This window comes from Vidua macroura, chromosome 3 (genome assembly GCF_024509145.1).
Source record: "Vidua macroura isolate BioBank_ID:100142 chromosome 3, ASM2450914v1, whole genome shotgun sequence".
Lineage (NCBI taxonomy): Eukaryota > Metazoa > Chordata > Aves > Passeriformes > Viduidae > Vidua > Vidua macroura.
Window position 1 is genome coordinate 84668219 of NC_071573.1, and position 24725 is coordinate 84692943.

Sequence of the window (24725 nt, forward strand, 5' to 3'; positions counted from 1 at the left end):
TTAGCTTTGACTGAGGTTGAAAAACACTCGTTCCAAGAGGAGAAGCTCTATTACATACCCCACAATGCTTATTAATCTATATTGGTGCATTTTCACATGTATTCCATTGTAATAAAAAGGTCTTTGTTCATCAAAACGAACATTGAAAGAAAATAAGAATTTAAACTGAATAGAGAATTTCAGACTGTGAGAAGAGAAAGAGGAGAAAAAAAAAAGGGGGGGGTTTGATAAACAACAAGTATTCTGCTTAAGAATTGTGCAAATGCAGCTAGCACAGAAGACTGTGTAACTAACTATATACAAGCTAACTTTTAGGCCAAGGACAACCGGCAAAGAAGATAAGGAGCCTTCATCCCTATGACCACCAAGGGCAGAGAGAAAAAAGACCCCCTAGCAACCAATTGCACCGGCGCAGAGTACATCGAGAGAAAATACGTCAACCGAAAAAGAGGGGGGACTATAAAAACAAAAAGGTCAAAGGGGGAAGGTGCGCCGTGGCAGAGTGGAAACTCCCCGGCCGCCCAGCGCTGTTTTTTGCTTAATACCGCTTGCTTAATAAATTCTTGTTAATTGATTTATCTATAATTAGCCTCCCCAATTGACTTTGTCCATAACACCATCATGGTACTGGAGCACCTTCCCTGTGAAAACAGGCTGAGAAAGTTGGGACTGTTCACCTGGAGAAGAGAAAGTTGTGAGAAGGTGGAGACCTCATAGCAACCTTCCAGCATCTGAAGGGAGCCTGGAGGGAAGCCTGAAAGGAACTCTATCAGAAGTTGTACTAACAGGACAAGGAGTGATGGGTATAAATTGAGAGAGAAAAAGTTTAGGTTATATAGTAGGAAGAAATTCTTTACTGTGAGGGTAGTGAGACACTGGAACAGGTTGCCCAGGGGGATTGTGGATGCTGCAACCTTGGCAGTGTTCAAAGCCAGGCTGGAGAAACCTGATGTAGTGGGAGGTGTCGCAGATTGGACAAGATTATCTGTAAGGTCCACTCCAACCCCTTCACATTCTGATTTTAACACCTCACTCCAGCACTTGCGCACTGCACGCACACACAAAGCAAAAAGACCATGCGCTGCAGATACTGCAATTTATTATTAAATGGTATTTCGGTGGTTGCAGAGAGACCCAGCGCCTCCACCTCCAGCCTTCCCTTCTCCGCCCGTGGCTGCTGCAATGGACCCGCACCGACAGGCCGCTCGCCTGCACTGAGCAGTCGTTTGTGGTGAATCAGCCTGATCAGATCTGTCCTAACTATGAGGAACTTTTCCCTCAGCGTTCGGGACATCGCGCACAGCGACACCCGCCGCCGCCTGTGGGCGCGTTCGTGCGGCTTCCTCAGCCTGCGGGCGGGAGGGAGGGAGTGAGGGAGGGAGCAGCCGCCCTCACTAAACATGGCGGCCGAGCGGCCCCGGCAGCAGCGTGGCGCTGCGGGCGGCCCGCCCCTGCCCGTCACATGATCGCCGGGGCCGCGGCCGCCGCTGTCCGGCCCCGGCGGGGCAGAGCCGAGCGGGCAGGGAGCGGCGGCGCGGGGAACTGAAGCCGAGTAGAGCCGGGCTGAGCTGAGCCGAGACGAGCCGGTCCGGGCCGCGCCGCGCTCCCGGCCGCAGCGGTGGCGCCGGGCGGTCTGGCCCTGAGCGCGCTGCGCGGTGCGGGTGGCAGCAGCGAGATGGAGCCCGAGGAGGGAGAGGATCGCACCCCGCTGCTGAAGGAGCCCCAGCCCGACACGGGTGAGACGGGCGCAGCTGCCTCTGTGTGGCGGCGTCGCGTTGCCATGGAGGCGCGGGCGGCGAGCGCCGCTGCGGGGCCCGGGGTCGGTGCCGCCGTGCGGCTGCCGGGGTGACGGGGGCAGCGGTGACGAGAAAAGCGGTGACGGGGGCAGCGGTGACGGGGGCAGCGGTGACAGGCCCGGGAGCTGCGCCGCCCGCCCGCGCCGGTAGTGGCGTTCGGTGCCGGGGACGCCGGGGTGCCCAGGGGTGCTGGATCAGGCGCGGCCCCGAGTCCTGACAGCGGTCGCGGCTCTGTCGGTGGCGGGCTCAGGCGTGCAGCCCTGTCAGACACCAGCCCTCGGCTCGGTGTCGTTGCAGTAAAGACATTCCAGCCCAAGTACCGGTCCAAATATTAAAAGCTACCGAGGTCCACCGAGATTGTGTTAAAATTTCATATGAAGGCAGAATTTGAGTAAGACTAATTGCTTGTTGCAAGTATGGAGAGGAAGGAAGGTGAAAGGATGCACGACGGTAGGAGAGGAGACTCGATATATGGTCAGAGCTTAACAACAGAGCCCGCATGTTTATATTTATCTCTGCTGTTTTGCTTCCCAGAATGTACAACCTATAAAGAGTAGAGTAAGATTTTTAGTTTCTTTAGCATGCCATACAAAAATGCCCTAACCTACTTGGCAAATGTGCAGCTGCATCAAGGGGTGCTGCTAACAAAATTACTTTAAAAGTGCCAGAAGGAGAGAATTTGAGCTCAAGTCTTCCTAAAGCAATATGTTCTTAAGTTTGCACAATGCATCAGGCTCCAGTTGGAGGTGGCTCACCTCACCCACAAGGAAAATTACTGCAGATGAGCAACTTCCTTTAAACTGCCGTGCAACTAAAAAAAGGCACAGACCTTTTTTAACTGCAATTTAAGAATCTCGTTAAATTATAGCTACAGTGCTTTAAAATATGCCCCTGAAATCAGAATTTGCTATAGCTGGAGGACCAAAGACTACTAGTCAAGGTAAGACCTTAAACCCAATGCTTTAAACTTTGGTTAGCTGCTTTAAACTTTAGGGGGGTGGATGTCTGTGTCTCTGGTTATAGCACTCTCCTGAAACACACCTGTAATCTCCTTGAGTCTTCTGTTCTGTTAACCTGATCTAATATTCATAGATATTTCAAGTGCACATGATGGAATGACAGAGAACCAACAATTTAGTAGCTATTTGTTTCAGACTTCAATTCTACATGTTTGTTAGGGTTTTTTTTTTTCAATAAAATGTTTACAGTTGGGGAAAAAAATGTGACACTAGTGACCTTAAGTTCTTGCACATCTGTTTTGTGGAGCTTGCTCTCCATGCAAGTTGTATGCCAGTAAGAGCCTTATAGAGGAAGAGTAATGGATGTTCCAGTTAATCTGCATTTCCAAGGGAGGGTTACATCATCAGTGTGTTATTCAGCTTTCTGTTATTATTGTCTAACCCCAGCAACTACAAGAAGTGGAACAGTTAAGTAGCCTTACCTGTAATTATAATCATTTTTATAAATTATATGACTTTACATATTCTACTTCAGGCAAATTGCTTTTTAAACAGCAACAAAGAACAACAAAGCTCCTTGACTAGGTTTTATGTAGTACTTCCTATTATCGGTGCCTGTTGTTTTTAATGTAAGCAATAAAGTCTTGGCTGCTCTCCCTCATGTCATTTAAAATTCCAGGATGGCTTTTTCAAATGCTTCTGAGGCAAACCTTGCAATTACCACGGGTCTGGAAGGGGTTTTGCATATTTGTACAATAGCCTTGTTTATTATTTATTTATTAAATGAACATACCAAGTACAGCGTCTCTGTGTCATTTTAACAATTTGTGCAGCCATAATGAACTTCACATGAAGTTTGTCAGGATTAGAGACTTCAAAGTGGGAAAGTTCTGTTAATTTCATGAAAAACAATCTTGCAGGAAGGCTCTCTTGGTGCTCCCCCTGAAAAATAAAATCACATAGGTTCATTCCTTGTTTCAGGGGAGTTACTGGGAAGGGGAAGATATCTTTGTCCACAGGGCATGTCCTTGCTTTCTTACTGCAGATCAGAAAATCCACTCAAGTGACATACTGCAGTAGCAGATGAGGCTCTGGTCAGTCCTGTTGATAGATGTACTTGTTCTATTCATCATTTGAACTCTGAGTATTGAAAGATGAGATCACTGTAGACTGATGTAAACTGATGTAATATCTGCTGGTCTCCAGCCTTCCCAGAGTTTCAGACATCCAGCTTATAAAACTTCACATTAGTAACGTAGCTCCCTCACAAGAGGGGAAACTCTACACTCTATTTGCAATTTCAGCAGATTGTTCCTGTAGTTCCTCCTCAATTTGGCAGTCCTGCTCAGTAGTTTCAAGCATTCCCAGTTCACAAAGAGTAGCTGCAGAGATTTAAACTCTTACAGCTCAGCTCTGGTTTGGATCTCCTGGCACTGATGAATGCTCTCTGCCAAATGCTGCTGTGTACTGCTGTAGGAAATCAATAACTGTGTTACAGTGCATAGTCTGCTATCTGTGTATAAACAACTGGCAGAGCTGACTTAATGTCACAACACAGATTTTATGCTTAATCTTAGGACTCGCTTCCTTTGTCTTGTGACTGCCAAGAGGGTGTACTGGGCAACTGGGAACCTGTTACTGTTTCACAGTGCCACCACAGTGTTTGCCATTCCCCTTTCTGGTAGTTTTGGCAGCTGTCAGCAAATGCATATTCCCTTGTAAGCAAACTCATAGAAGAAAAATTTGTCCTAGAAAACAGCCTGAAGTAGCAATGACCATTCTTCAGGACTATTTTAGGAGTAGTTGTGTTTTTTGAGCCATTTTTGTGTATATTACAGACTTCCCACTAATTGTTTTTGGGGTTTTTAAGTGTGAAATTCTGTCTTGAATAAATACTTCAGTATTTTGGAGAGGAGTTCTGAAACTGTTTCTAAATCCATTTCCACAGACCACACACTATGCATCCTCTGCAGTCCCCACTCTAGTGTGGGTAGCTGCCTGTTGTCTAAATGAAGATTACATTTGCTTTGCATATCAGTATGAAAGTGGGGTCTTATATTTTTTTCAACCAGCCTCAGACTCTACCCCTATTGAATAAACCCCTTAAGAAGAAAAATTACCTTGTCCTCTTGCTAATTTTTTGTCTTTTGTCCAAAGATTTCTGACAACCTTAGTAAAAACTGCTTATGAGTTGTTCTTATTCTGTTAAACATTTTTCTTTTGCTCTCCTTTCAGTCCCTGCATGCTGCTCAGCTCGCTACAATCTTGCACTCCTGGCCTGTTTTGGGTTCTTCCTCCTGTATGCATTGCGTGTGAACCTCAGCGTCGCTCTGGTGGATATGGTAGAACCTAACACAAGCTCAGCAAAGAATGTGACTTCCAATGTGTGCCCAGAGCATTCCTCCACCATAAATGTTCCTCGCAACACTACGGTGAGCTCTCAGACATACTGTCTTGTAATGTGGTGTCTCAAAGTGGTTTCAGAGCTCTGTGATAGATAGAACCATACTTAGGTGGCAAGAGAACAGGCTTTTTTTTACTGGATGGCCTTTCCAGTGGTTCTTTCAAAGCTATTCTGGAAAATATTAGCCTTAAATGACTAGCTAAATGAGAAGTGCTGTGCTCAGGGTCAGCTTTTTTACATACCTGTTTTCTGTGCCATTCCTTAGAAATTGGCTAATTTGACCACGTAGATCTACCATGACTCACTGTTTTATAGGCCACTTATCAATTCTTACTGTTATATCTGCGTCAGAGCTCGCATCACTGTCCAATTTGCCTGTTCTTTGTACAATCAAAATAGCATGAAATTCAATTTCTTTACAAATTAACATGTAATGTTTCTCTCTTCACTTCTTCGATCTCTTTCCCAGATCATGCATTTTGTCTTTATATCCTTTACCTCTGAATTCCAGTAACCCTTCAAATCACATTTCTTAACTGAACTGCCGGATACAGAAAAACAGACTTCTAAAAAGACCCCAACTTTGTGAATTTGGACTTGTACAGATCTTGTCTTGTGGTTGAAGTAGTCCTGAGCACTCTTGCCATCTTCCTGCTTTCATTTTGTTTGTTTGTTTAGAGGTCATTTATTATTTATCACAAAAAAATTATGATGGTGAACTTTATGGGAAGATTCTGTCTCATCATTTCTGTGAAATGTATGCTGCTCATTTAGATGCGGAAAAATTGGTCTTTTGGAAGTGATCCCAAATTTCAGAATTACTTTGTTGGACAACAGTTCCTGTCTTCTTGCTGGCTTCCTTTATAGCTGCAAATTCCTATCTCAATCATCTGCACTTTTATTGCATTGTCCACTAAACTCATCTTCCCTCTGTTGTTCTTCTCCCATTATTCCACCTACCCTTGTGAGCCCTGTCCTTGACTGCTCTCTTTCTTGACATTAAGTTTAAGCACCTGCATCTCCTTATTTGTTTTTTTATCCATAAATTTTCTGCAGGTAAAGCTTTTTTATAGAGCATGACAGAATGTCCACTCTGTGGTTTGGAAGTGGGATTTGTACTCAGGCAGACTTACATAGTCAGTAACCCAAGCTGCTTAGAATTCAAAAAGGGATAACTGACAGAGCACTTGTATTTCATGTACTGATGATTTCCATACTTGGGTTAGGTATGTCCAAGCAGATTGTAAACTACCTGAACTAGCTTTTAACACAACTTTGATTGCAGTAAGGTGGGTGTTGAAAAAGGAGACCCTAGGGAGTAGGTCACAAAAAAATTGAAATTTATCTAAAAAGGACTAAATAGTGGATCAATGTAATAAAAAATATGGGCAGAGATACTGCTATCTTTAACTTACTGCATTTTGTTGGGTTTTTTCTTAGGGAGAGAAGTATTCTTGGGATGCTGAGACTCAGGGATGGATCCTTGGTTCTTTTTTCTATGGCTATATCATTACTCAGATTCCAGGAGGATATCTTGCAAGCAGAATTGGAGGCAAACTATTGCTGGGGTTTGGCATCTTTGGTACCTCTGTATTCACCTTGCTTACTCCCTTAGCTGCAAATTTGGGAGTTGGCTACCTCATAGCTGTCAGAGCCTTGGAAGGACTGGGAGAGGTAATCCTGTTTCCTCTACGTAATTAGAAAATGTATCCGAATAATTTGTTTAAAATTGTAGTGATTAGACTCTGTGGGGGTTGTTACACTGGAATAGTATATGGATTGTTTCATTTGAGTGGCTTAGTTTTATGTTTTTTAGAATAATTAAAGCATTTGCACCATATTTTAGCCTAAGCTTTTCAAATAAGAAATGTAAGGATACTTGAGACAAAACTATTCTCATTTTTCAGAAACCAGGGCCTCCAAACAGTGGTGTTTGTATTGCTGCTGCTTTTCCAGTATATACAGAATCAAAAGCAGGAGAAGTTAATTCTGCCTCCTTATTCTCATGCCTTGCACATTTTTTATAATAGATTGTACTACTGCTTTTTAATGAAGTATGCTTTGAAACATGTAAAGTTGAAGTGAGTTCTAAAATCCTTGCATTTCAACAGAATGAAATGATGTTTTCTAGGGTGTTACCTTCCCAGCTATGCATTCAATGTGGTCCTCTTGGGCTCCTCCACTGGAACGCAGCAAGCTCCTTAGTATTTCATATGCAGGTGAGAAATTCCCACGCTGATAATGGGATTATAAATTTTTACTGCAGTAACAGGGAGGATTGACTTAAATCAGAGGGATTTATATTGTAAATTTTAATCAGCATTTAATCCAGAAAGCGTAACATTAAAGTAAATCTTGCTTTCCATTAGTTTTCTTCATTTATTCATGGTTTTTATAACCTGACAGAAGGTATTGATCTACTAATAAGTATAAACTTTGGTATAAGTGGTGAAAATAATTACTGTGCATCTGATTAATAGAAGATACTGTAAATAAAAAAGATTTAGCATTAGGAACAAAAAAGCTGGGCCAGTCACAGGATAGAGCTGTTTGGTTGGTTTTTGGAGGGTTTTCTAAGTGTTCTTGGAGGAACTTGGGGAAAAAAACATTCAAGGTCCCATGTATTGCTGCAAGAGCTCCTTGTCAGAGTCGAATACTCTCTGACCAGATTGTCCTAGATATTCTGTGTCTGGAAGGTGTTATGTTTGATATCAGATTTACTTCTTTGAAGATACTTGATGTTACACCAGCTTTTTGATTTAACATAGTGGTACAGAATGTACTGAAAGCACAGTACAAGTATAAGTTAGCACTTAGCAAATGTAAGTTGACAGCAAAATACAGCAATTGCAATACACTTCAGTTTGGGTTGACTGCAAGTCAAGTCTGTTCTCTAAGAAATTCTGTTGTTTAACTTCTGTACTTTGTGTTCGACTGATCTATGTATTCACTCCCCTCTTGTCAGTCTGGCTAAGTCAGTGAGACAGTCTCACTTTTAATGGACTGAATGAGGAGAAACATTTACACCACCAGCTGATACTGCTTATCTGAACCAAAGCCACTCTCTGGTGCCCTTTGTGTTGAGATAAAGACAGCTTCTTTGCAGCAGCTGTAGTTGGTCACACCCAGTGTTATTCCCCAAGTGAAGGACATGTTGTTCTTGCCCACCTCCTCTGAGCCTTCTTTTTAGGGGTTTATTGGTCAGTCACGTTGCTCAGTGCAGTATTTGAGGGGCAGGTGAAAAATACAGGTTTCTAAATTTGCTAGTCAAAATTGATATTATTTCTTTGAGGATGACAAATTCTGTATTCATTTACTGAAGTAATGGTTTGCTTTGCTCACTCTTGTTAGTAATAATTTGTTTTTTTTATCAAGAAGACAGGTCTATACAATGTAAACTTCAGCTACAGTTTCTTAAGGAGCTAAGACAGTCTAGTGACTCACTTTTCCCAGGGGGATGCAGCCTTAATCCTTTTTCCTCCCATTTCCTCACTTTGCTCTGAACTAAGTGTCTCATCACTCATTGAAGTGACCCTTCAAAGAGCTATCTCAACTCATCTAATGCATCAAAAAGCTTTTTTCTTCCTATTTTTAAAAAATCTTCATATTTAATTAAATCTACTTTAAAAGAAGTCTTCTTCTGAGACCCAGCACACAAGTTAAGCAGAGCGTACAGAGTTGGGATTACCTTCTACTGCATTTAGCAATTGGGACCTTTTAAAGTGTCCTTTTGTATTGTGTGAAAATATATGCTAATGTACTAGTGAGAAGAGTCTGTGGCCTTGAACAGCCCATTGTGAGCAGTCACGGGTGGATAAGACATCTTGTGTAATCTTGGCAGGCCGTTTTCCTTTCCTTCCACGTTGGCAATCATGTGGTCTGTAGTTAATCACAGTTGTGTTGACTTTCTGAGAGAACATGTGGTGGAGGTTATATGTAGTTGTTACTTTGATTTATATTTTGCATGATGTATGTGGTTTTATTCATAGTTGGAGCTTTCTGCCTCAAATAAAAATTATTTCCATGAAGATGGAATCTAGGTAGCCAGAATATCAACATAATCTTAATATTTTCTGAGTTGAGATGAAGTTTGGAGAAGTAACTTTACAGCTAACATTAAGAGACAAAACCTACTGTTTATCACCAGTAGAGTGTCAAGTATGTAAATACTAAGGGTTTCTAATTTAGATTTCGAAAGGGAAACACCTGCCATCCTTACTCTTTGCCAAATGTATGTTGAATTATAAGCACAGGAATAGTTCTTTCTGGCTTTTGGCTTTATTCTGAACTAGAATCTGCACATCTTTCCTTTCTCCCTTGATCCTAGACCCTGTCACATTCAGGAAACATGGAATTTGAACTTACTGGTTATATATGCCTGATTTCTGCTTCATGTTTCTAGCTTTCCTGGTATGTGGCGCTAGAAGGAGATATGAAAAATGCAAACAGACTGTATTGTCATATTATACTCCCAAGGCCTTAATTATACTGTGTTCAGCTCTCTCTTGTTTTGCAGCAATAATTTGCATTGGTTTAGATGTGTTAGAGCCATCACTTTATTGGGACAAATATGCCAAGAATGCTTATCTTTTATTGCTTGTTGCTTCTAATTTTGGCTTGTTATGGATTTATGGCTCTATTTGCTTGCAGTTGCCAAGGCAGCTCATTGTGCCTGTACTTCTTTAAAGCAAAGCACAACCCTCTAGTGACAATCTTCATTCACGATTTATTACCAAAAAAAAAAAAATAACTCTGAGATGGCACTTATATTTAAGGGGTCCATAGGAGATCTGATTATTTTTCCACTTTGTTTTGCTTTCTTCTGGTAGGTGCACAGCTGGGAACTGTTGTGTCTCTGCCACTATCTGGTTTAATTTGTTACTATATGAACTGGGTTTATGTGTTCTACATATTTGGTGAGTTTGTGTTGTTTTGATTTTTTTAAATTATTAAAAATACAATCCATATTCTTTTTTAAAATCATATCTTATAAAACTTATTTTAAGTTTTAAAAGCTTGTTTGACATGTTGGGTTGCTGTTTTATTCCTTCTGGGCAATTAGAGATATTTAAGGCTAAGTAGATTCAAGTGAATGGCTAAATAAGCCTTCTTCCAGTGAGCAAAGCTGTCTCTGAGTTGGACAAAAGCTGGTACAAGTCAAATGCTCTTAACTCTCCCACCACTTGAAAACAGCAGGCTGAAATTTCTTGTTTGAAGTGTGAAATTGAGTTAATAACTTTAATCCCAGGAATAAATCTCAACTTCTAATGAAAGAACGTGTGAAAAGTTACTGCTGCTTAAAATGTAAACTGGAAAATCTCTAGCAGTCACAGGGACCCTGAAGGAATGCATAGCATGATTACTGTGACTTATATTCTAGAAGAAGCTGAAACAAAATCGTTTTTTTAACAGCATGTCTTAGCTAATACCTTTTACAAGTCTGTTTATGTGTCTGAGCCATTTCGTATTCTACATGGGAAAGGCAGAATCAGAACATAAAACAAGAATTGCATTTCCTCAAAAAAAATCTCCAATTTTTTAGAAATCACAAAGATTCAAACCAAAGAACTGAACAAAATGAAATAAGTTACAATGTTACATAAAAGTGCAGTAATTTGGACCAATCATTGAAAAGTCACCTTTTTTCAAATGACAATTCTGGGGTTGGCTTAAGAAAGAAAAGGAGGAATAGTACATCAATTAAGCTGCATGTAGTGATATTCTGTATATGTGCACAGGGTATTTTTTGTGATTAAACTTAATGTGAACTTTTTACTTCCTGAGGGTGAGCCATATTCTTTGTGGTTTTTCCATGTGACTGATAAAAATACACTTATGTATAAGCACACAGCTTTCTTGCTGTATGAAGAACTTCAAGTAAAGGAGAAAAAAAAAAAAGAGAGGAAAAAATAAAAAGAAAACATTCTGTTTAGTTATCTTCATTCTTTATTGTATCTAAATGTGCATTGTTAAGCCACTTTGGGGAACTAGTGTTCGTAAGTAGATAGAAAAATAATGTTCATTAAAATTATATTAGAGTATTGAGAAAACACTCCTGAGTATATTATCTGAGAGTATTACTCAATAAAATTGCTTTTTTAAAATTTCTAACTCTTCACCCATCTTTTCATAATAGGTGCACTTGGTGTATTGTGGTGGTTCTTCTGGATGTTGTTGGTTAGTGATACACCAGAAGCTCACAAGAGCATTTCACATGCTGAAAGAGAATACATACTGTCTTCTCTAAAAGATCAGGTACAGCACTTTGGTAGAGACCAACCTACTTAAGTCTGAACAACAACCACAAACAGGGTTGTTAATGTCAAGCTTTGTTTATGGCTTGTTACATGTTTTATTATGCTTTGTTATATGTTTATGTAAATATGTTTATCTTTAGAATAACATTCATAACCTAAGATGGAGGCAGGCTTTTTCAAACTTTTTTTTTTTTTAATAGTACAGCTATAAACTGAAAAGCAATCAATAATCAAACAAAGCATTTATAATAATGCTTTTTGTTACAGATGTTGTTGAGGTGCTTTATTTTAAAAACTTTGTATTTAAAAAAATGCTCAAATCTGTCATTTTAGACTAGATCCAGACCTGTATAATGTCTTTAACATTTGCAATACAATATTTTACAGCATTTCTCTTTCTCAGTGTGCCATCTAGACTAAGAAATAGATTACTTTTGACAGAGAAAATGCTTATGAGCCAGTTCCTGAAGTCTACATAAGATTCATTCCTAGGACTGGGGGGATATGTATCTACGAACAGTGAAGCTGGCTGAGGGACCAACGTTAATATCTAGGATTGAACAGGAAAGGTTCAGCTAAATCAACACCTGAGGGGTGACTAAATATTTAATTATTTATAATAAAAGCAGAAGGCATCAAATTTCAACAGGGATGCCATAGTTTTTGAATTACAAAATGTAGTAATTAGTTTACTTTGGAATAGTAAACATCAGAGCAGTAAACCTTCACTGAGAACTGAAGGCAGTAATTCATTCATTGCTGATGACTTGCATCTATCAACTGAGACTCATTTTGTGCCTTTCAGAATGGATCATGAGCATAGATTTGGTTAGCATCAAAACCACTGTATTGAGTAAATGTTCATATCAACATCCTGATTTCCTTCTTTTTCTCTTCTCTTTGTCTCCTGCTTGCCAGCTTTCTACACAGAAATCTGTTCCCTGGAGGCCTATGCTGGGGTCCCTTCCACTCTGGGCTATTGTAGTGGCACACTTCTCTTACAACTGGACTTTCTATACACTTCTTACACTCTTGCCCACATACATGAAGGAGATCCTGCGGTTTGATGCACAAGAGGTGAGATGTGCACAAGTATAGTCATTTTCTTCTGAATCAAACAAACTAAATCACCTGCTGTTTAGAATGGAGGAAGCTGTTTAAGAACCTTGGAATGTAAAGGTATAGCTAGGAAATGATAACTCCACACAATTACACAGATGTGTCAAAAATGTTTCCCGTCTTAAAATTTCCACTTTATGGACTTATTTGACATTTACCTTAGTGCTAGCTTTCAAGTTAAGTTTTGTGTTTGAAGATGCATGGTACCCATCTTTACCTACTCTGCTTTAAAACAGTAACTATAAAAATATTTTCCCTTTTATATGGCTTCTATGATTATTTCAGATTTTACACCAAGTTTTATGGCTTCTGAAACAGTATCTACTTCTTTGCTAACTCATAAAGGAGAACATTCCCAGTTAAAAATAAAAATAAGAAAATCATTGAACAAGTGGCATTTTTGAAACTATTTTAAGGATGGGGTTTGCAGGAGGAAGGGGCTAGAGGGAAGCTTCATTCTGATAGAATCACTTTCCAGATTGTCAATTTCTTTCCTCAATGAGCAGCAGAGGTAAAATACCTTTTCTTACTAAGTTAACTGGATGAAACAAAACCATGGTCTTAAGGTCTAAATATAGTGCTTTTAAACGAAATTTTATAAAATTAAATTATTTATCAGGGAAAAATTAGGGGGTGGGAAAGGTGGAGTATTCTTATTTATAGCAATTACTTGACTGTACTGATCTGTCTTTAATGAAACAGTTTTGGTGATGGCATAGCTTACCTGGAGAAACTGGTATAGCTAAGATAAAAAGGTGCTCAGAAATTACAAGAAGTTTAACATAGTCTTTTCCTGGTTTAGCACACCAAACTAGTTTAGAGCAATCTGAAGATGAATGCCATGCAAGAAAGTGGTGATACCAGCAATCTTGGGAGGAGAAGATGGGGAACTTAAGCATTAGAACTGAAGGTTGCATTAGGGCAAGCTGCAAAATGGCCGGAAAATACTAACTGAAGTTGCTGGTTGGTCTCCTCAATATGCCTCTTCAGGTATTCCCTGAAAGGCATCAGTGTCTGTGAAAGTCATTTGCTACCACAGCTCTCAGTTGCATGTGTTTGTAAAACACCATTGCATTAAATGGTAACAGGTTCTGCTGTGAGGTGGTATCCTTTGTGTCTGGGTTATGATTTTTCTTTTTGGAGTAGCTTAGACTACTGACTGTTGTGAACATCAAAAAAAAAAAAAGCTTGTGTAATAGTGTTGGGACTAACTGTTGCCACACATTTAGATGGAAATTGCATTACCATTTAAAATATTATACAGTTGTTGCTCTTGTTTCCTTTCTAAAATACAGAAAATAGTTAAAAATAATGCCATGTCTTTGAAATAGTGCTTTAAAAAAGTTTTTTAATTACTGAGACTGTCTCTATTTTTTGAAATTTCACTTAGTGTTTTTGAAAACTGAACACTGAAATCCAACAGGCAGCATGCTTAAGTACATGATAGAATGGACTTCAGGTGGGGCTGAATTTCTTGTTTCATTTTAAATTAAAATTCCTAGGGAATCTTTCACTTCTTGACAAATACACATTTCATACTAGTGTGTAAAGGTCATACTATTGCTACTCAAATAGTCATACTATTGCTACTCAAATACCCCTTTTGAATCACAGATAAGGTCAAATTACAGCTTTGTTATCAGTAACTATCCATAATAGGATATCCATAGGAAAGGCTGTAAATGTGTGCAGTTTAGTAGTACCTTTTGTTTCCCTTCATCAGAAAATCATGAATCAGACAGAGGTCTAAGCAGCACATGTTTAAAGTAATGGGAATTAACTGGTGACTTCAGTGTAAGGAATATCAGATCCTGACTAACTCAGCTTTGAGACTGGGGGGATGTCCAGCCCAGATGTGATGAAAAGTCCAAGTTCTACATTTTGTTTCCATTTACAGGCAGCACCAGATGTTTCAGCAGATGGATAAGGAATAATATAATGTAACAGTAGTACAAAACCCAGAGATCTGTGTCGTTTTCAAAATTCTGAATAATATTTACAGCTTCCACTTATTTTAGTAACTCGCTTGATATTGGTATCCTGGAAACTTCCACAATCAGGTTAACATCCACAGGATATTATAGTTACAGTTTCTTCTTCCTGAAGCTAGTTGCTGATCTAAACATTTGAGTTTTTGGTCCGACTGCATTGGTAGTTATGGATTAAGTCAGGATTGATTTGTCATTTTAGTGTTTTAACTGTCTTCTTTTAACCTCCTTAACAGAATGGATTTTTGTCTGCCTTGCCTTATTTTGGCTGCTGGTTATGTATAATTCTGTCTGGCCAAATTGCTGATTATTTACGGGAAAAACAGAACTTCTCCACTGTTTGTGTTCGCAAAAGTTTTACCCTCATAGGTAGGTGCAAGTATCATCTCTTGGAACATATAATCTTACAAAATATAATAATATCAACTTGGGAAAATCTAAGGGCTTGGGGGAGTAGTCTGACATTCTGCTGTGAGATGAGGCAGCATTGTGCATGGCTTGAGAGGAGCAACTTTATTTGTACATTAATGTATCAGGAGTAAATCCTATCTTTTTCCATGAGAAGTAGGCCTACTGGATAAGAGAACAATAAGAGATTGTCAAAAGCTTTTTTTAGGTCAAGATAATTGGACTAAAAGCAAACCAATCAAATGTAAAGTCACCAGAAAAGGGTGAATGAAACATTGTTATCAAAAAAGATTTATCAAACTGACAGGATTATTGTTCTCCGTGAGCCTATTCTGTTGTTCAGTGTTTTGTTTATCTAAGACTAAAGTAACTGAATAGAAATACACTTGCAAAATTTACAGTTGCTACCACAGTAGAAGGACCAAACAGAATCCAAAATAATGGGGAGGAGACCAAAATAATTGGTCTTGACTAATTGGGAGGAGATATGATCTGAAATCACCAACAGATCAGCCAGATCAGGCTTTTAATGAACCAAAGTAAAAGGCTGTATTTAGGAAAGACAAGTTGATTGCTGAGTAAAGAGGGGACAGAAGAAAGAAATTGAAGGGAAAAAAAAAAAAAAGACAGATTAGGCACAGGATCCACAAAAGTTGCAGCCCAGTTATTGTATGGTGATCCTTGCTGCCTTCTCAATTCAGCTGATTCAATTGCTTTCTTTAAAGCAGCTCTTGTAATAAATTCTCAGACATTTTGTTTGTCTTTAAGCCTATGCTATTTTGGTGATTCAATTTACTGCAGGGCTGCACACCTCACACCCATGTATGCATAACTCAGGAGAAAAAATGTTGTTGTTTTAGGAAAAGCAGCACTTAGGTTGGCTTCATCAACAAGAGCATGTACCTGCAGCTGTTTGCAGAGCTCATGATGGGGTCATGTAAATGGGCTCTGGTACTGGGAAACAGCTACCCCAGTTCACTGCAGATAGGAAGCAGTGTGCACGAGCTCCTGATGGCTGATAAGCTGTTTCCAGTGCCTCATGCAGCATCTCTGCGGCTATCTTGGATTCACCCAGGGTTCACAGTTTTAGTGCAGCTTCAATTTATTTATAGCAATAAATAAAATTAATTTGTGAGGTAATTTTCAGAACCTGCTGATTTTTGTTAATTTTTTTTATCTAGTTTGTTCCTTGCTGCTGGAGTGGGCTATTTCTGATCTAGTTGCTGTTTCCTGAGACAACAACAGTTTTGCAACCCATCTGCTCTTCCTTTTTACAAGGACATGTAGTGATAGGACAAGGGGGAATGGCTTCAAAGTGAAAGAGAGTAGATTTGAATTACATAATAGGAAGAAATTCTTTACTGAGAGGTTGGTGAGGCACTGTAACAGGTTGGCCAGAGAAGCTGTGGCTGCCCCATCCCTGGAAGTGCTTAAGGCCAGGTTGGACGGGGCTTTGAGCAACCTGATCTAGTTGAAGGTGTCCTGCCAGTGGCAGGGGGGTTGGGGCTAGATGATCTTTAACCCTAAACCGTTTAACCCTAAATCTTTCCACCCCAAACCGTTTCTGATCCCGCGCCGTTCCGCTGTGAGGCGCGCGGTGCGGTGCCGGTTCTGTACGCCAGGGGGCGGTGGGAGTGGTACGGAAAACACCTTGGAGCCTCCAAGTGTCTCCCGTGTTAAACGCCATTGATTCCGAGGTTTCTCTCTTAAAGGAATGATTGGACCTGCGCTGTTCTTGGTAGCAGCCGGATTCATAGGCTGCAACTACTCACTGGCTGTTGCATTCGTGACCATATCAACGACACTAGGAGGATTTTGTACATCAGGCTACAGCATCAACCATCTGGACATAGCACCTTCGTAAGTATTGCTGAAACTGTTGGTAGTGCATGTGAAAAGTTTATGACCCCCTTTTTTTCTTTCTGTGTTGCTGGAGTGCCTTGGAAATGTAGCTATGGAGCATGTGCTGTACAGGCCTGCAGGGTAAACACTGACAATTACTTGGGTTTACAATACTAAGCAATGTATTTCCAAAAAGTGCAAGTTTGGCAGAGGATATGACATAAACAATATTTTAGAATAATTCCAGTTTAAATCCTGAAGTAATAAATTATATCATTTCTGTAGTTACAGATTTTAATTATAGACTTGATAGACTTTTGATTCATGTTTATAGTAGGACAGTGTTTTTTGAACTGTACAATGCAGTTAAGTGTTTCACTGTTTTCAACTTTTCCATCGGAGCTATCAACCTCTGGTATGAACATTACCATATTTAAGCACTGTGATACAGGCAAATTATTTGCATTTGAAAAACATTCTGTGCACTAGAATCTAAATCTTGTTACAAGTAGTTGACGTGATTTGTCAGTAGGTAACAAATCAGGTAGGTACAATTGCTCTTAAATGAATAATTTTCAAGAATGGAAAGTTGAGACTTCAGGCTGTAATTTCTCCAGTGTGTTACAAATTCATAATTGGGCAGATCTATCAGTTTCCCAAAAAGTGTGTATGTGTGTATATTCTTCTAAAAGTGCACTGGTAGGAGTCAAGTACTTTGCCTTGTCATTCATTTAGTAATTTGTGGTAGCACTTAGATGTGAACAGGGTCAAATGATTTTATGTCCAAAGAAAAGTGTGTTTCAGTATTAATGTGTAAAATGAAAAGACTAAGTGTAAGTGTAGAGGAAAAAATATTTTGTAGAAGTAGCATCTATAAAAAAAAAATTCTCATAATCTAGACAACTTATGGGAGACCTTGCATCCCAGTTGAAGGTGGTATTCAGGCTTTGGCAATTGAAATGATGGTGGTCATATCTACAATCATGGACAATTTTTTACTTAACAAATGGATATTAAATAGTGGGAATCCAGTTAATCTTGGCAGGTGAGGTTAGGTAATAAGCAAGAGGGGAGGCATCAGTGGCCAGCTATAAACAGCTTGTAATGCTGAATTGAATATGAAAGTTAAGAAAAATAGCTTCTGTGCTGCACTTTGTTTTAAATCACATATAACTGCAAACTTAGAAAATGTACTTAATATAGTTCTTCTGGGTATTGTGGGACCATTATACAACTTCTGTTTCAAGCTTAGTTTTGCAAAACTACAACAGTTAGTTTCCAAAATATGTATTAAATGGTGCTTGTTATATGAGTACAATTTAACCTGTCCATGGAATGCAATAGAGCTGTGACAGGAAAAAGGAAATCATGCAACTGCAGTGTGACTTACACATACAAGGAACTTGTGTATGCAGGCAGTGGCTGAGGTTACCCAAACTAGGATGTTGTATGTGTCTTCTAATTTTAGATACTTCATTTTGCATTTCAAATATGTGTGTTTCAAGAGTCAATTTGTTTATAACAGTATTCAGAATATTTTAGGTGTTGAAAAAAAGCCACAAGAAGAAATGATGTTACACAGTGCTGATGCCTGTCAGCAGGCATAGTTAATTATCTCACATGAACTGCTGCTGATCCCTCTGACCAAATTTCACACTGTTCTTCCTGCCCTCCATAAAGTCCTGCTTTTCCCCTTTGCATTTGCACCAGCCAAGTTCCTCTAGCTGTTCTTCCCTCTCAGACAGGCAGAAGGGAGCACACTCATTGCAAGAGGGTAAGTGTCTTGCTCACAGTTCAGAGACTTTGGCCCAGCATTGCCTCTAGAGGCAAGTGGCTGCATATGTGGGAAAACTTTGCTTGGTGGTGGCATGCTCAGGGTGAGTGCTGTTTTATTGAAATCAGTGATTTTCTATTCAGCACATGCATGCTTTACTTCAGGGTAAATCTGTTCAAATGGGGACAGAGAAGGGAAAAAAAGCACGTCCTTGTAACAAAGGTCACATTAAAAATTTCTTCAGATACAGAAATGCAAAAAATATCTGAGATGAGAAGAAAAAGAAGACCGTCTTTTCTCCTCCCCCACAACTAATTTTTTGCAACTTGTCTGAACTTTGTTGGATAAAATGATCAAGGCAGAAATGCACAATTTCAAGCAAATGCTTGACATAATTGTAGAGATCTAAAAACAGAGTCTGCATAAAATTGTGAAGGAAACCTCGGTAAAGAGTGTACTCAGAGCTCAATATTTATTTTTCATAATTTACTGAATGAAAAACATTATAAAAACCAGAAATTATTCAAAGCAATTTCAAAATGCACAAATACCCATTTAGATTGTTTGCAAGTGTGCTGCCAAGAATAGCAAATGGTCCCTTTTTGCTACTAAAACTTGCATAATATGATAGAAATAATTATTATATTCACAGGAAGAAAGTGAATGAAAATGCTGATGCTTAATTAACAGCAATATTGGCTATGTGGTTTTGGTTGCTAACATGTATTTATTATGCCATTAGTGAATTAGATTGGGGAAGGGTTGGGGACAGGAGGCAGACAAGATTGTTCTTTTGGGGAATCTATATTATATTTTAGCTCTTTAAATCTACATTAGTACCTTTCTATTATTACAAGTTTTAATATTGGTGTTACCATGATCCCTTGTAATATTCATGTGGCTTTGCTGTACACTAAATACTTCACATTGCTGGATTTTTTTACTCTCGATTTTACTACTTGACTGCTCTTGCAAGTTAATTTGTATTTGGTTATCCCCACTATGCCATAAGAACCTGACCAGCAGCCTACTATTGGTTCTGGTCTACAGACATGTCACTTTTTGCTTTCCCTTTTCATGTGGGAGTTTCCACTGTGCTAAGGGAGTGCCATCACAGTTATCTGCATCAAACAGCAAGCACTATCAAGAATGCAACCTATGTCAGAAACACTGGGCATAAACAGAGGCATTTAGCCAACAATTGGTTGCCAAAGATCTTTGTTGACCAGAGAAACTATTGAGCTATGTTTAGTTTTAAAAGTGTCTGTTAGCAGTATTGTAGTGCTTAAACACATTGAAGATATTTAAAGTGCATTTGGTTCTACTTAAAGGCTTTAAACAAGGTTTTGCTTTATATGATTATTTTCCTAAGGGAAACTTTTACTTTGACATTCAGCTTCATAAAGGCTTATTAATTCTAAACCACTTTCCAAGATAGGAAGACTGCATGCTAGGTTTATAAAAAATAAAGAAGTTTTAACTAAAGCATTGCCATGCTTTAAACTGATATGTAGTGTAGAGTTTCAAGAAAAAAATCAACTAGTAGGCTAGATGATTGTTTGCCTTTCTCAGGAAAAAAACACACGTTTTTCTAATACCACTGGAATGAATATTGCAATCTTTTGTAACAATGCTGTATGGTTGAATTCTCCTGTTTTGGTGAAGAAAATTCCAAAGCTATGCATTTCTCTTTAGAGATGAAATATGTTTCTGTTATGTTAATATTGGTGTGGACATAATTTTATTCTGAACAGCCTAAAATGATCACTGGGATATGATTCCTTTTTCTTACGATAAACTGCAACTATTATTATTTTGTATGATGCTTCACCCAACAAATTCACCTTGAAAATCTAAAACAGGGATCTGTGCCCTGGTGGTTAGAAGGTCAGACTTCTGTGGAACATCTGGCTCTTATTTCTCTTCAGTCTCTCTCACAAGTCTGCACTTGTGGTACAAAATTTCAGTATTGCAACATGCCTGTGTGAGAGCTTTGAATTGCGTAGAGATGAGGTGCTGAGACTCAGATATTAAGCAAGTTACCAGCTTTTCCCAGCAAGATTTTATGGCCGCTGGTGCATACACATACATTTGTGTGTGAGAGAGCAGCACGTTCATGGAACAGGAGCCCTCAGAATGGAGCTGCAGGAACGGCAACCAGCAGAACTGGTTTAGTCAGACCCATTTCCCATTGGCCTTGACCCACAGAAAGCTGAAGGGAAGGACTCCCACAGCACTCTGAACTCCTGTCTTTGGAATATACACTTTGTAATGGAAGTGGGGATGTCTAGGCACACTGCTGATACTGCTTTCTTGGCAAATAAAAGTTTAGCAATGAAACCCAAACCAGCTCTTACTGATGGCAAACAGCACTTGGTCATACTTCTTGTTGTCTTTCTGCTTCAAGACATGAAATGTGCCTTTAACTGCTCCAGTGGATCCATTGCAAACAGTTTGGTTGTGGCTTAGCAAAGGGGATGTGGGTTTGGATTATGGATCTTGAGCAAAGCCATAGGCAATTTAAGTTAAATTCCATAACTAGCATCCGAAAAAATAAAGACATGCAGAATCATTTAAGTGGAAAGGGATCTTTAAGATCATCACACCCAACCATTAACCCAACACTACCAATTCCACCACTAAACTGTGTCCCATAAAATGTACGTGCCAAGCTGTCAGTTGTTATTAGAAGAAAAGCAAGTCATTCACACTGGAATATTTGTGTTTTAATTTCTCTTGTGTGATCAAGATGAGGCCTACATGATCAGGTTAGCCAAATTGTTTCTATGATTGATAAGCCTTACAAGTTAATAAGCAGTGTTAACAACTTCTCTTGCAGGTATGCTGGAATTCTCCTTGGGATCACAAATTCTTTTGCTACCATCCCAGGAATGGTGGGGCCAGTTATTGCCAAAAACCTCACTCATAATGTGAGTCTGTTTATTATATTTTTCAGTTGTTATATTTTTATCTCAGTTGACCAGAAATTCTCTCTTCTCAAGTCTTCAGTCCTGAAATAAAACATTTACAGGGTTACACCTGTAAGCATATTGTTCCATTGTTGGGAATTAGTTAATTGGTAGCTCTTATTGTCCCAATTCTGATCAGGAAAATGAGGGTAAAATCAAAGACCTTTGTAAGACTTGAAAATTTTACTGACTCACTCCTTATATTCTCTAGGAATAAAATGAATATATTTTTATCACAGTAGAACTCTGATAAAATGCCAGCTAGATGAAACACTTGTGGTATTGTTTTATTAAATTAGAACAAGTTCTTGCTTGTTTTTTTTTTAATTCGGCTCTCACGTGAGGTGTTGAGTTCTAATGTCAGCACTTGTCAGATAAGTAAGAAACTAAGATTGTAGTGTTAGATTTGATGAACAAGGTGGTGTAGTGATTTTGGATAGAAAAAGGGAAGCACTGGGGCTTTTGAGGAGTTTTTGATTACTATTTTTTCAAAGAACATATGAATTATTCTAAAATCTTTCAAGAAAGAGAGATGGGAGGAATAAGCTTAGTGGAACACTTGAATTTTTTGGAGTTGGAGGTCATTCTAAAGATTTTCTTAAAAATCACAGAATCACAGAATTTTCTGAATTGGAAGGGACCCACAAGGATCTTCAAGTCCAGCTTTTAAGTAAATGGCCCATATGAGGATTAAACTCATGACCTTGGTGTTAATCACCATGCTCTAACCAAAAAAACAATCAGAAAATATTCATTAATATCTGATTCCAATAAAATCAGTTCTTCCAGATACCTTAACAAGTGGGTTGTTTTAGGGTATTTTTGTTCAGCTTAGTTCTTTCCTCTGCACACTAATGCTTCAGGTATTCTGTTTTTGTAGTAATATCATTTACAAGTTACACCATCATCTGGAACTTAAAAAAAACCCCAAACCTTTAAGACATCTATAGATATTATTTCTTTATTTGAAAAGAAAAAAAAAATACAAAAAGCAAATAAACCACACTTCTTTACTACACATTTATTAAGGCCTTTCTTAAATACCAGAGTTTAGAGGATTACTCTTGAAATTTGAGTTAAGGTAGCTGCCTTGTTTGGACCAAAAGGCATATGAGTCTGGAATGTTCATGAAGTAGTCATCAGGCATAGCTTACTGCACAGTGCAGGGCACTTCAGCTCTTGGATCACCTGATCTCAAAGCCAAGGTAGTGTTTCCCTTACAGTAACATTGTCTGCATTTGTATCAATTATTCTGCATCTTGGTGATAAACTGATCCAGGTGGGGTAATGTAGTTCTGATAAGACTGTGTAAGCTGTGTTATAAAACTGAAGTTGACTTTAATAAGGATTTTGTCCTTTATGTTTATAATGCTTTTATGTTGCTGTGAAATCATGCTGAATGGCATTTACATTTAAATAGGCAAGGCATGTAGCATTGATTTTAAAATTTCTTTAGTGTGTAGCTGCAAACTGACTGCATCTTTTTTTTTTTTTCTTTCCCCCATTTGACAGAATACTGTGGGAGAATGGCAGATGGTTTTCTATATTGCTGCCTCTATTAATCTTTTTGGAGCAATTTTCTTTGCATTATTTGCAAGTGGAGAAGTTCAGGACTGGGCAGTCAGTGGATATCACTTGCATAGAAACTGAAGGAGATGTTGAAATACCAAAGCTGTGCTGAGTCCCGTTGTGCTTAGAACTGTGTGACCAGAAAAGTGCCTTCCCTGCTGATGCCTAGGAGTCTTCAGAGCTATTCAGTTTAACTACTTTATCTCTGTATCTTTTGTACTGAAAATAATCTGGCAAACTATGTGTTCTATTTCCTAACAAGAAACTACTTGGATTAACTATAGAAATTTCATGCTAGGACTTGATATCAAATATATGATCAGAAACATTTTAAATCCATGTGTTAAACTCTAATACTTTCCGGGTTTTAATTAATATTTTCTGAATTAGCGTGTAGGCAGATGTTTGCTGATACTAAAATGAGAGGAAAAAGTAAAGTGATTTTGTAGCACTGTAAGGAGGTGACATGCAAAGAATTGTACCCAAAAATGTGTTTTGATTTCCATTATGAAACTGATAGTTTTTTGCTGTTTAAAAAAAATTGTAGAAGAGCTCTAGTTTCATACAATCTTTTATAGCACTTTTATTTTGTCATTTTTTTAACAATGGCTAAAAATGCATGTGATTTACTTCCATTTTATGCACAATTTTTGAATATATAAACATTCCCTGTTTCATGAATACAGTTTCACAACTAATACACAGCAACAAAGAAGTAAATGTAGCGTTGGAGCTGAGAGAGTAAACCAGGTGTCCTCTGTGGTGCAGGTTTTCAAATAGGCCTTTTTTTTATTTCTCTCTGCAAAGAAGAAGCAGTGCAGCTCAGTGGTTTAAATCTAGGCAATGTACAAGAGTGAACTAGAAATAGAATGTCTGCATGATTACCTTAAAATAACTTTCCGTTTGGCAATTAATTTTTTTGTCCCTTTAAATCAATGCAGTGGAATTCTTTCCTCTTGCATGTAGATAGGTTTGTCAGCTTGTCCCTGTAAATGAAATAAAATAAGGCCAGTGTAGCAAATAATGAGGAAAATCAGTTCTCTAACAGCCTTGTTTGTTAGTCAGATAAAACTAGAGTATAAAAGAACTAGTGCAACAACCTGGTGCTGTTACTCTCCTATCAAGATAGAATTTGACACTCAAGAGCATTCTTTGCACAGCGTGCACTTAAATGCCACAGAGCAGGATTGAAAGTTATAAAAACAGTGGTCTTGTTAAGAACAAATGGCTGAATAATGCTAGAACCACAAAGCAAAGGCAAATTCCTGTGCCAAAGATTCCTGGATTGGAGCAATTAGATAAAAAGGAAAAATCACTGGGCTCTGGGTTTTTCGTTTACCACCAATCCAAAAGAAAAGCCCAGTACTAAAGCTGCTCCAGTGGAGCCTACCTTCCTTCATTTCTAGGAAATGGCATCTGCCTCTCCTTTTTGGCTTTAAGAGCCATTTTGTTTAGGCCTTCCTTGAAGTGTCATGTTCTCTGATGATGGATTTAAACTGTGTTTAAATCTCTGTTTGTGTCTGCAGCGTTTCCACAATAAACAATGTGTTACTCAGATTAAATTAGTACTTATTCAGTGGGAGTATGTTAAAACTATATTGTGTCTTCAGTGTTTCTACAATAAATGGATTGAACATTTA

At 38.8% G+C, this 24725-nt stretch overlaps 1 protein-coding gene across 2 annotated transcripts; it reads left to right on the forward strand.

Moving 5' to 3' along the window:
• Nucleotides 1-1510: 1510 nt before the first annotated feature.
• SLC17A5 (solute carrier family 17 member 5) lies at nucleotides 1511-24725 on the forward strand. 2 transcript variants are annotated; one of them, XM_053973996.1, is made up of 11 exons: nucleotides 1511-1736; nucleotides 4991-5187; nucleotides 6600-6833; nucleotides 7291-7378; nucleotides 9989-10075; nucleotides 11296-11414; nucleotides 12335-12493; nucleotides 14760-14892; nucleotides 16644-16791; nucleotides 21387-21477; nucleotides 23029-24725. In XM_053973996.1, exons 1-11 carry the CDS (start codon nucleotides 1676-1678, stop codon nucleotides 23164-23166), a joined length of 1455 nt encoding a protein of 484 aa, XP_053829971.1. In that variant the 5' UTR covers nucleotides 1511-1675; the 3' UTR covers nucleotides 23167-24725. The 2 variants fall into 2 exon arrangements, with proteins under 2 accessions (XP_053829971.1, XP_053829973.1); XM_053973998.1 differs by lacking the exon at nucleotides 1511-1736 and adding an exon at nucleotides 1921-2736.